This window comes from Myxine glutinosa, chromosome 1 (genome assembly GCF_964187855.1).
Source record: "Myxine glutinosa chromosome 1, kmMyxGlut1.1, whole genome shotgun sequence".
NCBI classification, from domain to species: domain Eukaryota; kingdom Metazoa; phylum Chordata; class Myxini; order Myxiniformes; family Myxinidae; genus Myxine; species Myxine glutinosa.
Genome location: NC_136261.1, coordinates 319,241,061 through 319,254,750, shown reverse-complemented (window position 1 = coordinate 319,254,750; position 13,690 = coordinate 319,241,061). Strand labels below are relative to the sequence as shown.

Here is a 13,690-nt window from a genome sequence, read left to right as displayed (position 1 = left end):
CCGGGCCCCCTTCGGTGCTCGGCGATGACGTCATGCAGCGCCTGGAGATGGAATCTTAAAGGAGCTGTGTACAAACAGGAAACTTACTGTTTTTACGGACATCATAAAGGACACAAACAACAGGCGCAAAGTCAGAAGTGTTTCCTCCATGACGCTATATGGAAGTCCAGTAAAAGATTGAATGTGACGCATTAAATCATCTGGTTTTAAAGACCAAACAAACACATGGCGGTCTAGCTCCAAAACATTTTTTCTATCAAGTCGTGCTTGGGTTGATTCTCCCTTGGAAGTGACGACACTCTCGGAGTAGAGTCCCTGTATAAAGAGAGTTGCGCCATGCGCTGACCCGAGATTTCTGGTCACGTGATTTCGTGGCGCCATTTTGTGTCTAACTTCACCGTGCGTGAACGTCAGCTTGGTACGGGAATGTTGTTTATTGCCAAACAAAATGACTGGTTGTTCTGCTTTTGGTTGTTCAAACCAATCTGGGAAATATAAGATGTATAGATTTCCAAGTGATAAAGTCAGAAGACAAATTTGGGAAGCGAAAGTCAGACGAAAGAGCTGGAAAGCGATCGACTCCTCGAGACTCTGCCAGGTAGGCCCACGCCGCTTGATGATCGATGTTCAAAAGCAATTCTATCTGCTCGGTTTTTTTTTGGTTGTCTGTCCGTTGAAAACCCTTCTAAAGGGAAGTGATTTGTGTTTGTTTATAATCTTCAAGGAGCTGACCAAAAATGCATTTCCGTGGGAAGAACCCTGCTCAATTTTTTTGCGGGTTGTGCAGCCATCCATACGTCCAAAATTTGACGAGTTATTGTTTGCTTTGTACAGTGCTCATGCGTCTTGTGGCATATTTGCTCAAATATTTCCCACCCCGGGATTTATGGCCAAATTGTAGTGATGGAAGATTTTGCACATTGGACAATCCCTATATATTTAACCTGGTGACAGCTATCGTTCCCAAAACATACAATATTTCTAGGTGATTAATGCAGTAAAACAGGTGTATTTGTGTACCCACATTTAAAACTGGCTCAACTTTCAAAAGCTGTTATCCCTTAGATAAAACTAAGGTTGTACACTATAGAAATATGGCAATACCACGTACAGAATTTGTTTTAAGTGTGTTAGACTATATGTCGGCTGGAAGTCCTACACCGGAATTGCTCTCGGCACCCTTTAAAAAATATTGGATATGCCCACACTCCTTTCTAAAAGTTATTAAAATTCAGAGAACGACATCATTGGTTTGTCTTACTTATAATGTTAGCTCTTATATGCAGTGTTGGCTTGTAATATGCATTGCCATACTAAAGCGCGGCGTTACGCGCGCTGCTTGCGAGCAAGGAGGAAGCGGACAAGCGGTAACTTATAAGCGTCTTTATTTCAGGAGCTCACTGTAACACTGGCGCGCTCCGGGCTGCGCGCCCGGTGTATATCATGAGGCCACGCCTACCCCTCGGGCGTGGCCACTGCCCACTTGGTGCGCGGAATGATGTCACCACGCCAGTGGGCTTTTGTGTCCGCCACACGCGCCCCCCCAGAATTCCCGCGCACCTGGAGGGCCAGTTTGCGGGGCAGACGAATGACCCGGCCGAAGCGCCCCCTGGCGATCGGCGGCGTCCGGGGTGCAGGGATGCCAGGGGGGATGCCCCTGGCTGCCCCTGGGATGGGTGCAGGACCGGGGGGCGGCGTGGCGGCGGGGCTGGGCGGTGCCGGGGGTCCGCCCGCAGGGGGGCGGCCCCGACGTGGGGGTCGGGCCACTGGCGGTGGATGGTCCACGTCGAGGTGGGCCGGCTTGAGGCGGTCTACCGAAACGCGGTCAGGAGTACCGCCGATGTCCAGGGTGAAGTGCTTCGCCCCGGACTCCAGCACGCGGAAAGGCCCGTCGTACGGGGGCCGCAGTGGTGTCCGGTGGGCATCGTGGCGGACGAAGACGTACTCCGCCGTGCGAAGCTCCGGGGCGACATGCGTCGGTGGGTGCCCGTGGCATGCCGTTGGCACCGGGGCAAACCTCTGGGCGGTCTCTTGCAGAGCGGAGCGCTGCTGTGCCGCGGACCATGGTGCCGTGGAGTCGGGGAGGAACTCGCCCGGCACCCGCAGCGGTTGCCCGAAGACCAACTCCGCCGCGGAAGCGCGCAGGTCCTCCTTGGGCGCCATCCGGAGGCCCAGCAGGACCCAGGGGAGCCTGTCGACCTAGCCGCCGTCGCGGAGGGTGGCCCGGAGCGCGGCCTTCAATGAGCGGTGAAATCGCTCACACAGGCCGTTAGCCTGGGGGTGGTAGGCCGTGGTTCGGTGCAGCCGGACCCCGAGCCCCTGCGCGACCGCCCCCCAGAGCTCCGAGGTGAACTGGGGGCCGCGGTCGGACGAGATGTCTGAGGGGGCGCCAAACCGGGCGACCCAGGTGGCGATGAAAGCCTGCGCGACATCGGCCGCTGTTGTCGACGCCAAGGGCACGGCCTCCGGCCACCGGGTGGTGCGGTCCACCATGGTGAGGACATAGGTGAAACCCCGCGAGGGGGGCAGAGGTCCCACCAGGTCCACGTGGACGTGGTCAAACTGGCGTTCCGGCACCGTGAACGGGGCCAACGGGGCCTGGGTGTGCCAGTGCACCTTGGCGCGCTGGCATGCGAGGCACGTCCTGGCCCAGCCGCGGACGGCCTTCCGGAGGCCATGCCAGACGAACTTGTCGGCGATCAGCCTTTGGGAGGCCCTCGCGCCCGGGTGGGACAGGCCGTGGATGGCGTCAAACACCTGGCGCTGCCAGCCCGCGGGCACGATGGGGCGAGGATGCCCGAGGGAGACGTCGCACAAGAGGGCCGCGCCCGCGCCGTCGAACGCCACCTCGGTGACGCGGAGGCCCGTGACGGCGGTCCGCAAGGCCTGGACGTCGGGGTCAGCGGCCTGGTCCGCTGCCATCCGGGCATAGTCGATGCCGAGGTGGACTGCGTGGGCGACGGCCCGGGAAAGGCAATCCGCCACCGGGTTGTCCTTCCCCGCGAAGTGCTGGATGTCCGTCGTGTACTCGGACACGGCCGAGAGGTGACGCTCCTGCCGGGCCGACCACGGCTCGGTGACCTTGCCCATCGCGAAGATCAGCGGCTTGTGGTCGACGAAGGCAGTGAACGCACGGCCCTCGAGCAGATGGCGGAAGTGCCTGACCGCCAAGTGAAGCCCGAGCAACTCGCGGTCGAAGGTACTGTAATGGCGTTCGGGCGGGCGAAGCTGCCGGCTAAAGAACGCCAGCGGTTGCCAAGCTCCACGCACCCATTGCTCGTGCACCGCGCCCACCGCGTAGTCCGAGGCATCGGTGGTGAGGGCGATCGGTGCATCGGGCGCCGGGTGCGCGAGCATGGTGGCGTTAGCCAAGGCGAGCTTTGCGCCCGTGAACGCCGTGTCCATCTGCTCGGTCCAGGTAACGTCGCCTTTGCCCGGCTTACCTCGGAGAGCTTCGTGCAGGGGGCGCAGGAGCTGGGCAATATGGGGCAGGAACCGATGGTAAAAGTTCACCATGCCCAGGAGCTCCTGCAGCCCTCTGATCGTGCGGGGGCGCGGAAACCCCTTCACCGCCTCCACCTTGGCCGGCAGGGGGACGGCTCCGTGCCTGGTGACACGGTGCCCCAGAAAATCGATTATGGTGGCGCCGAACCGGCACTTTGCGGGGTTCACAATCAGGCCATGCTGGCCCAGGCGTTCGAAGAGCGTGCGGAGGTGGCGTAGGTGCTCTTCGCGGGATGCGCTGGCGACGAGGATATCGTCCAGGTAGACGTAGACAAAATCCAAGTCACGGAGGACGCTGTCCATCAGTCGCTGGAACGCCTGAGCCGCATTCTTCAGACCGAAGGGCATGCGCAGGAACTCGAAGAGTCCGAATGGCGTGATGACCGCCGTCTTCGGGACGTCCTCCGGCCTGACGGGGACCTGATGGTAGCCGCGTATGAGGTCCACCTTCGAGAAGAAGGACATGCCCGCCAAACGGGCGGAAAAGTCCTGAATGTGGGGGACAGGGTAGCGGTCGGGAGTCGTGGCGTCATTGAGACGGCGATAATCCCCCCACGGTCGCCATCCCCCGCCGGGCTTCGGCACGATGTGCAGCGGCGACGCCCAAGCGCTCTCTGAGCGCCGAACGATGCCGAGTCGCTCCAGGGTAGCGAACGCCGCTTTTGCCACCGCCAGCTTCGTCGGCTCGAGGCGGCGTGCCCGGGCGTAGACCGGTGGCCCGACGGTGGGGATGTGATGGGCCACCCCGTGCTTGACGGCCCCCGCCGAGAAGGTGGGCCGCGTGAGGGCCGGGAAGCCGGCGAGGAGGCGGGTGAATGCGTCCGCTGCCGGAAGCGTACAGACCAACGTGGCTGGAACCGAACCGTTCGGCAAGCCGCTTGGCAAGCCGCTCGTTGAGCTGGGCAACGCACAAGCGAGCGAACTGAACGTCTCGGCCTGGACAAGACGTCTGCGCTTGACGTCGACCAGGAGCCCATTAGCGCACAGGAAGTCCGCGCCAAGCAGTGCCATGGGCACGTCGGCGGTGACGAACGTCCATCGAAAAATCTGCCCTCCGAACCGCAGAGAGAGGCAGCGTTTTCCGTACGTACGGATGGGCGTCCCGTTCGCGGCAAGCAGCGCGGGGCCCCCACCCGCGGCGTGCTTGTCTTACGTGCCGGCGGGAACGACACTCACCTGCGCTCCCGTGTCGCACAGGTAACGGCGCCCGGAGAAGGTGTCCGTTATGAACAGCAGGCTGCTCGAACGGCCGGCGCTCATCGCCACTATTGAGCGCCGGACCAGGCGTTTCCCGACCTGTTGAAGGAGCATGGCGGATGACACTGCCGAGCTTCGTGGCCGAACTTGGCGTGGAACCAGCACCAGGTGGTGGAGCTGGAGGAGCGTGGCTGGCTGCGCCAGGCCGGTGGAGTTGGCGGGTTTCCCCGCGGTGGCGGTTTTCGCCGCGGCGGTGGGCGGGGCGTGGCGGCGGTCACGAGGTGCGTATCAGCATGCTGCGTATGCTGTATAAGCTGATGCTGTGGAGCAGCAGCATCAGCAGCAGCATCAGCAGCATCAGCCACGAGGGCCGTGACGGCCACGCCGACTCTCGCCCGCGTGTCCGAAGCGGCGAAGTACTTGTCCGCCTCGGCTGTCAATGCTCGGGGTTCCGTTAGCCCGGTCCCGGCCAACGCGAGGCGAACCTGCGCTGGAAGTTGGCGACGGAAAAGCGCCCGGAATAGAGAACCGGGGGCTTCGTCGCCCAACAGTGACAGCATATGGTCCATTCGGACCGACGGGCGCGTGTCACCGAGCTCGGGGAGATCCAGGAGGCGGTCGGCCCGTGCGTCGTCCGTGAGGCCGAACGTGGCTAGGAGTAGCCGCTTGAGTGCCTCGTACTTGTGGCCGTCCGGTGGGTGGCGAAGGACGGACACAACTTGAGCGGCCGTGCCGGGCCCGAGGGAGGCGACGACGTGGCAATAGCGCGTGTCATCGCCGGTGAGGCGCCGAAGCTGAAATTGGGCTTCGGCCTGGACGAACCAGACTTCGGCCTGAGCCTCCCAAAATTCGGGAAGTTTGATGAAGTTGGCCATGGCAATGGCGTCGCGTGTGGAAGGATCGCTCCGGCAGATCCAACGTCAAAGGGGTCACCAGTAAAGCGCGGCGTTACGCGCGCTGCTTGCGAGCAAGGAGGAAGCGGACAAGCGGTAACTTATAAGCGTCTTTATTTCAGGAGCTCACTGTAACACTGGCGCGCTCCGGGCTGCGCGCCCGGTGTATATCATGAGGCCACGCCTACCCCTCGGGCGTGGCCACCGCCCACTTGGTGCGCGGAATGATGTCACCACGCCAGTGGGCTTTTGTGTCCGCCACAATACCACTTTTAATATCACCACACAGCTCTTTTTCACGGCAATAGCTGAGTTTTTGACAAAACAAATATCACCTGTATCTAATAATAAGACTAAATATGTGTAGTAATTTTTTTTTTAGCAGGTTTAGAATATATCACCCCATATCGCGAATGTACATGTATATCTAATCCGACACACTTAGACACAAAATGGCGTCCAAATTTGAGTTGACACAACTCTCTATATACAGGGACTCTATCTCGGAGGCTTGGCGTTAATTTGGTCTCCAGCCTCAGTGGGATTGACTGCGCTGTCTAAATCATATTTTGCGGGTCTTGCACTGCTTTTGCAACACTTGTGAGTTCATGTCAGGCTATTCCTTGTGCTGAAGACTTACCACAGCAGACGTCATATATCCAAATAGGTACGCTTGCACGTTTCATACCATCACGAGGCTGCAAAAAACTTTTAATGCTTACTTCTGCTCCTGCTTTGTCCTCTTCTTTATAACTACAGTACCTTCGTCCTAAGTTAATTGCAATTAGTCTCTCATTTTTACTATAATTATTAAATTATTTTTAACTCAATTTATTGCACCGTCAAGTCGACCATACACTGCTTTACTGGAAGTTTCAGTTGCGACTGCCTCTGCTGCTCACTACACTGCCAGGTCGATCATCACGTGCTCGATATAATGTCTCATTGTGCTAACATACACAGTGACTGCACCCTGGTTTCAGAATTCTGAGGCTGATGGATTTTGTTGAACCGCTGCCTTTGTATATTCTCTTAGTTAAGGATGGGCTTGAACAATTTGGTTAAAATGTGTAAATTGCAAAAAACAAGCAAACGTTTTCTTTCAACATTGCACAGTGTGCAAAAGTTCTGTTCTCAAAGGTACTTGGTTAAATGGTCTGTTTACCCCAATCGCTTATAATCCAGGCCCCAACTGGCTCTGACTTGGTGTGGTTACCATCCTTTGGGCATGGTGATGTGATTGCTACCTGTGGATGGTCATGACACCTGAACACACAACATTATCTTGTATTTTGGCCCTAGGGTCAGGATATGTTCCTTGTAAAACCATGTACTTTGGCCAGGAATGACATACTTTGCCCTTTGGGGCTCCCAATACTCTTTGGGCAAAAGTATATTTGTTTAACTGCATCCTGATGTTCTTTATTTGGGCAGAGAGGGATGGTGTAGGGATAAAAAAAAAAGGTTTCTCAGTTGCAAAAGAGCAAAGCGGTTACTTGTTCGACTATTGATTTTGGCCAAAGAGCCAAAGTGTACGAGTTTCGCTTTGACAAGCTTTTTATAGCTTTGTGTAACCATGTGCTTTGGACTTGGACCAAAGTGCATGTATTCAGCATAAGTTCTTTAAAAAAAAAGTCATATATCAAATGAAAAGCTGAGCTTGCACAATTTCCTAGGACAGTTTTCATTTTTGGGATTTTTTTGGAAATTCTCTCTTTAGCCTCTGGTTGTGTTTTCTCCACGAGAACTATTCCATGTAATGTGCAGCACAAACAACGCACAGGCTGCATTGTCCTCTTCTCAATTCAATACAGTATTTCTTGGAAATGACAAACATGCAATGTTTGTATAGGGCATGTGTGCATGCACAATTGCGCAATTGTATGGCCTAATCGCAGCCATAAAGTCGAAACGTTTTGTTCATGTTGGTGGCTCGGCACGTAGATGTACCAGTAACTCCGCTTTGCAAAAGATACCGCAGAATTTTCAACGTTCGCAACAAAGTTCAAGAGAATGGAATACTGACCATTTTGTCCTCCAGAAACAGCACTGTCCAGACCTTGTGAAAATTCACGTGAGTGCAATATTGGCCTTTTTGGTGGTGGCTTCTGGTTTTGCACTGTAGAGGTCTCCTTTTAAGGAAGTCATGCTTCAGGATGCAGTTCCTGGAAGTCCTAGCTGTGTCCATGTGTTTTTTTTTTTACCTCTCCTACCCCCCACCCCTCTTCCCACGCCTCCTCCCCCTAAGCCCTCTCCCTCCCACAGATCTCCCAACGTCTCTGCTCTAAAATGTTGTACTTGTGCGCTTCCCCTTCTCTCCCCATCTTGGCTCCCGCTCCCTTTTTTTTCGTCTTGTGTCCGTTAGTTTTTTTGTCATTAATGTTAGCTCTTACACGAGCCTCGATCTTGTATACAAAAAAAAACAAAAAACACAGCAAGACAGCATGACGACCGTTTTTAGTCACATTAGACCCAACAATCAAACCAAGATGACACACCAATCACATTTGAAATATTTTGGAGCACTATTCGATGCGTGTAATCACGAATAATTCGGAAGATATCCAATTATCACATTCCTTATTTTAGGAAATTATCCTTGGAATGTGGAATTCCTTTCTGTTTGAGAACACATTCAGTCCATTTAGTCCAGATAGCAATAAAAGAAATGTGCATTTTATATTAAAGCATGAAATTTGGTACAGATGACCGCGGACCATGCTGATCATTATCAGACATGGAACCACTTTCAAACCGCCCAACAATGTAAAAAAAACCCATCAACCAGAGATTGCAGACCCTCGCCAGGATGTATTTTCAGTGTTTTTTTTAAGGCTTTTGTGTTAAAACAAATATGGCGGCTGAACCACGTGACCGATGACGTCATCATTAATTTTTTTTCTCCACCAGTTTATGCCTACATGACGCTCAAGAAATTTCATCTTGATCGGATGAAGTTTTGTACTTGTCGAATTATGACGTCATAATGGAGGCACCTATGACATCATCATTAACATATTTTATTCCCCATGGAGAGTTCTTTACAATGAGCCATGTCTCAATTTTTTCTATGAAGCGCTTTCGGAGATATAGAGGTGCAACGTTTTTCGGTTTTTCCAAGATGGCGGCCGAACTACGTGACCTATGACGTCATAATTATCATGAAAAAAATTCTACAGGTGGAGTTGCACCTATGGTGAAAATTTCCTGTCAAACGGACCAACGGTTGCAGAGAAAATCATATTTATTCTGTGCGGACAAACAAACAGACTCAAATGCAATACCCTCTCCTCAGGCGATGGTAATAACGGGGGTTAAAGCCACCACACTCCAACATGTTAGTTACCCTGTGCTTGGTTATATAATTTAGGAACCAAATATTTACTGATCATTACATGTTCAGTATTTATTATTCTTATATGGCTCACTATGCAAATGGTCATCTCTGCAAGCATATGGGGGGCTATCGAATGATTGTTTATGGGGAAGGGCAGAGATCCTGGAGTGGTATGGGGACAGGAATAAAACCATATATTGATAAAATATGCATGTTCAACAAATAAATCGAGACAAATTCAGAGATTTTATTGATTTTTTTTTTTTAACATAAAATGAGGGATGTCTGTAATGGCACCATTTTACATAAAACCAATCACTTCAGAATGGTGCTGCTAGCAACTCATTCTGTGATGTAAGGCTCAGGACAATTAAATGATGAAATCCAATGATTTCACAATGGATGTCTCGAAAGGTCAATAATTTGTGTAAGCACCGTTAAACGAATGACTGCTGCAACCCTCGTTCTCATCTCCTGAATAATCTGCCACAGAGAATCCAAAAGGAAGTTGTTGCCATTAGTGGTGCAAATCAGTCTTTCACTGCAAAGTAGACAAGATCTGTAATAATGGATCTGCCACCAGATGGGATGGACTCTACAATGTAATTGGTTGTATGGGTTGTGTGTGCTACGTTGCCACCAAGCCCAAGTTCAAGGACCATTCGTACACAGGAGAAATCCACTCTTAACAGACCACTGGATCTTCTTCCAGGATTAGTTCAGTGCTGACATGCCTGGTGCCATGCCAAGTGGTTTTGTGTTATGGGGTGAAAATAAGGCATGTTATCGGTCTGCTGGCTTTGTAACCTGCAGCCCAAAACAGGTTCCAAATAATTATCGTGGATAACCTCCAAGGAAGATTCCATTCATGCCGCAACATTGTGCTTATGGAAAAAAGAATATGCCCGACAAGCTTGATCAGAGCTGTGCTTTCTCTGTTAAAAGTCACAATGGGTCACCTACATTGAGCCCTGTCATTGGTTTGTACATGGTTTGTCATTTATTTGTTGACAATCTGATGGAAGCCAAGTTGTTGTACATTTTCCCAGCATTGTCCATCCCAATAATTTGCCATCTTTGGGCTTCAATATGTCTTCTGCTGTACATAGTAACAGTCCACCAATAGAAGTGCACAACGGTATCATTATCTGCTCCAATCGGTGACGAAGTGAAAATGCTTTTTCACGTTGATACCGGCCATGTTGCATGTTGTATGTGCTCAATGTGCAAAATTCCCATGGCCTCGTGATGAATAGAAAATACAACCTGTGCATGGATAGTTCTTCCGTTGATATTTGAAAGAAAATTTGAACTTGAAGCAACATTGCTTTCGGAAATAGCACTACTCTTTTTCGACGTATATTAAGGCCTATAAACATATATTAAGCAGTGTGGCTTCTACTGCTCACTTACCCTTACAGGTTTTTTTTAATTAAAAAAAAAAAAAAAGTATTCTCCTCTATTTATTTACCTGAAACTGTTTTGCTTATCCCATACTATAAGATATATTATAAGAGAGCTGTTTGTCTGTGCCTGTCTGTGTGCGTTGCCATTTTTCTCAGATGGCAGAACGGATCTTCGTCAAACTTTCAGAGATTCATGTTCGAGTGTCGGGGAGTCTTTTAGGAAAAAAATCCTTTTGAAAAATATTTTTTTAATTCAAATTTTTGGGGGATTTTTTTTCATGTCGCTCTAGAGTGCCTAAGCATTTGTAGCTATGTGAATGTTAATATTAAATGATCCCCGATCCCATTCCTTAGTGGGTGTAGGGAAGTGTTTTACGCCCCCCCCCCCCCCAAAAATAGAACGGGCAACACCGGACACCCATTAGTAGACCCTACTCTATAAGCAATACAAGGAAAGGAAGATTAAATAAAAAAAGAGGAAAGGATGCAAAATGCACAATTAAATATTGAAAGCAAACAGAAAAGCTTAATATTTCTGATGGAGAAAATGTTATTTGTTCTGGAAGCAACATGCATCAAAAAACAATGCATGACGTTCAACATTCCTGAGTCTGACTCCAGCCCTAATAAAGGATTGGAAATGAACCAAGGGAGGGGTACAAACTGCAAACGCATGGCAACAAGTTGTATAAACACAGAACAAACATGATGTGAACATTTGGAATGTGTGACGGGAATTGGGGCTGTAAATGTGTACGAAATGAGGCAGAGAAAGAAAGAGAGCATTTCAATCATATTTTCAAAAAATATTATTCCGAGGAGTCCTCAATTCCTGACCAGAACAAACAACGCAAAGGCAAAATCATCCAAATTTATTTTCTTCCTTTTGCAAAACTAATTTTGTGACTGGAGAACATTGTGCTGAAAAAAAAACCACCAGATACAGTATTGGCAAGGGAGTGCAAACAGAGCCATTATGGATCGGGATGTAGGTCAAAGCATTGTTTAAGGAAATTACTGAGGTGTATGTACAAGTGTTTTTGTGCCTTATCACTGAGCCCATGGTCCTTGTCGGTGTACCACTGTGGGGGAGAAAAAACAAAGACAAATGCATCAAACGCATTAATAGAGCTCAGACACTTGCATGGTTTGGTAGCTTAGCCAAATTAGAGCCGTCTTTGACGGGTAACAAAATGAGAATGCAACAGAAGAAAAATTGATTTTACAGTTTCAATAGTTATAACATTACATTTCAGAATATAATGCTGCATAGGTTTTAAAGCGTATAAATGTTCATTGTGCCCATTTTGAGTTTAGACAAAAATAACAACTTGGGGAAAACTTTTGCTCCGACAATGTGAAAGTTTCAACCTGCAGCATGAAAACCACACAAACACAAACACACACAATAAATTTATGTATGGATTTTTCTTTTTACAAGGTGGCGGGTGAATGGTGTTCTTCGGAGGAATGAACAAACACTGACAGCACACACACTTTTTATACTATGTACAGTCACGTGAAAAAGTAAGTACACCCCATGTAAAGTTTTGACTTTTTCAACATATTTCAACATACAGCTATTTGATCTTCATTTCAACAATATTGATGGATAAAGGTGATATAATATAACAAATATCATGAAACATTTACATTTTGTAGTCCATTGTATAATTTAAATAAACATAAATGCAAATTTCGCAAGTGGAAAAAGTAAGGACACCCTTGGCTGTAATAGGTGGTATTGCCCCCTTTGGCAGAAACAACCTCAAGTAGGCGTTTCTTATAACTGTCTACCAGTCTCTGACATCGACTGGGAGAAATTTTTTCCCACTCCTCCATGCAGAATTCTTTCAGTTGTGCGATGTTTGAGGGGTTTCCTGCATGCACAGCTCGTTTCAAATCCCCCCACAACATCTCGATGGGATTTAGATCCGGGCTTTGACTTGGCCATTACAGAATCCTCCGTTTCTTTCTTTTCAGCCAATCCTTGGTGGATTTACTGGTATGTTTAGGGTCATTGTCATGTTGCAAAGTCCACCTTCGGTTGAGCTTCAACTTTCCGACAGATGGCCTCACATTATCCTCAAGCACCCTCTGGTACAATGAAGAATTCATAGTGGATTATATGATGGTGAGCTGCCCAGGCCCTGATGCAGCAAAGCTGCCCCAAACCATAATATTTCCACCACCATGCTTTACAGTTGGGTATCAGGTTCTATCAGGTCAAATGCTGTCTTTGGTTTTCGCCAAACATGTCTTCTGGTACTGTGGCCAAATAGCTCTACCTTTGACTCATCTGTCCAGAGCACATTGTTCCAGAAGTGCTGGTCTTTGCCTAGGTGTTCATTGGCAAACTTTAGTCTTGCCCTGATGTTCTTTCTGGACAGCAAAGGTTTCCTCCTGGCACACCTCCCATGCAGATTAAATTTGTGCAGCCTCTTTCTAATGGTAGACTCGTGCACTTTGACATGAACAGTGGCAAGAGTTACCTGTAGGTCCCGTGATGACATTCTGGGGTTCTTAGAGACTTCTTTCAGCATCTTGCGGTCTGCTCTCGGGCTGAACTTGCTGGGGCGGCCTGGCCTGAACAAGTTGGCAGTTTTTTGGAATCTTCTCCACTTGTAGATGACCTTCCGGACAGTCGAATGATTGATTTCAAATTGTTTGGAGATCTTTTAAAATCCTTTCTCAGACTCGTAGGCATCTATAACCTTCTTTCTGAAGGTCGCAGAGAGCTCTTTTGATCTAGGCATGGTGACTCCGCACACTTCAACAACAAAGAGCAAACCAAACTAAATGTCTGAGGTTTAAATAAGACAGGTTCCTCCAAGATCCTCTCTAACAATGTTCTAATCATTTGCACCTGAGCTGGTGCACCTGATTCTAATTTTAGGTATTTGAAGTAGTGATAAATATAGGGGTGTACTTACTTTTTCCACATGCAACATTTGCATTTATGTTTATTTAAATTATACAATGGACTACAAAATGTAAATGTTTCATGATATTTGTTATATTATATCACCTTTACCTATCAATATTGTTGAAATGAAGATTAAATAGCTGTATGTTGAAATATGTTGAAAAAGTCAAAACTTTACATGGGGTGTACTTACTTTTTCACGTGACTGTACGTAGACCATAGACTACAGATACACATGAGAAACCTGAAGCCTACACCTACCAGGCTAAAGCATAGCCAACCCAAGGCCACACTCGACATTCAGAGTTGTACTCATGTTTTTGTGTGACATGATGTGGTCGGGAAGCCACTTTAATCCCCCGTATGATGGACAGTTTGACGTCATCCACGGCACTGACAAGTTTAACATTATTAACTACAATGGAAA

At 49.1% G+C, this 13,690-nt stretch overlaps 1 protein-coding gene across 7 annotated transcripts in view; it reads right to left on the bottom strand.

Annotated features, from left to right (window-relative positions):
* Positions 1-11,194: 11,194 nt before the first annotated feature.
* The window catches only part of LOC137410997 (dipeptidyl peptidase 4), a 216,354-nt gene continuing 213,858 nt past the window's right edge, over positions 11,195-13,690 (bottom strand). For all 7 annotated transcript variants that reach the window (XM_078769355.1, XM_078769379.1, XM_068096452.2 and 4 more), the window contains one exon: positions 11,195-11,419. In XM_078769355.1, coding sequence (XP_078625481.1) covers positions 11,312-11,419 — 108 coding nt within the window. In that variant the 3' untranslated portion in view covers positions 11,195-11,311. The remainder of the gene's footprint in view (positions 11,420-13,690) is intronic.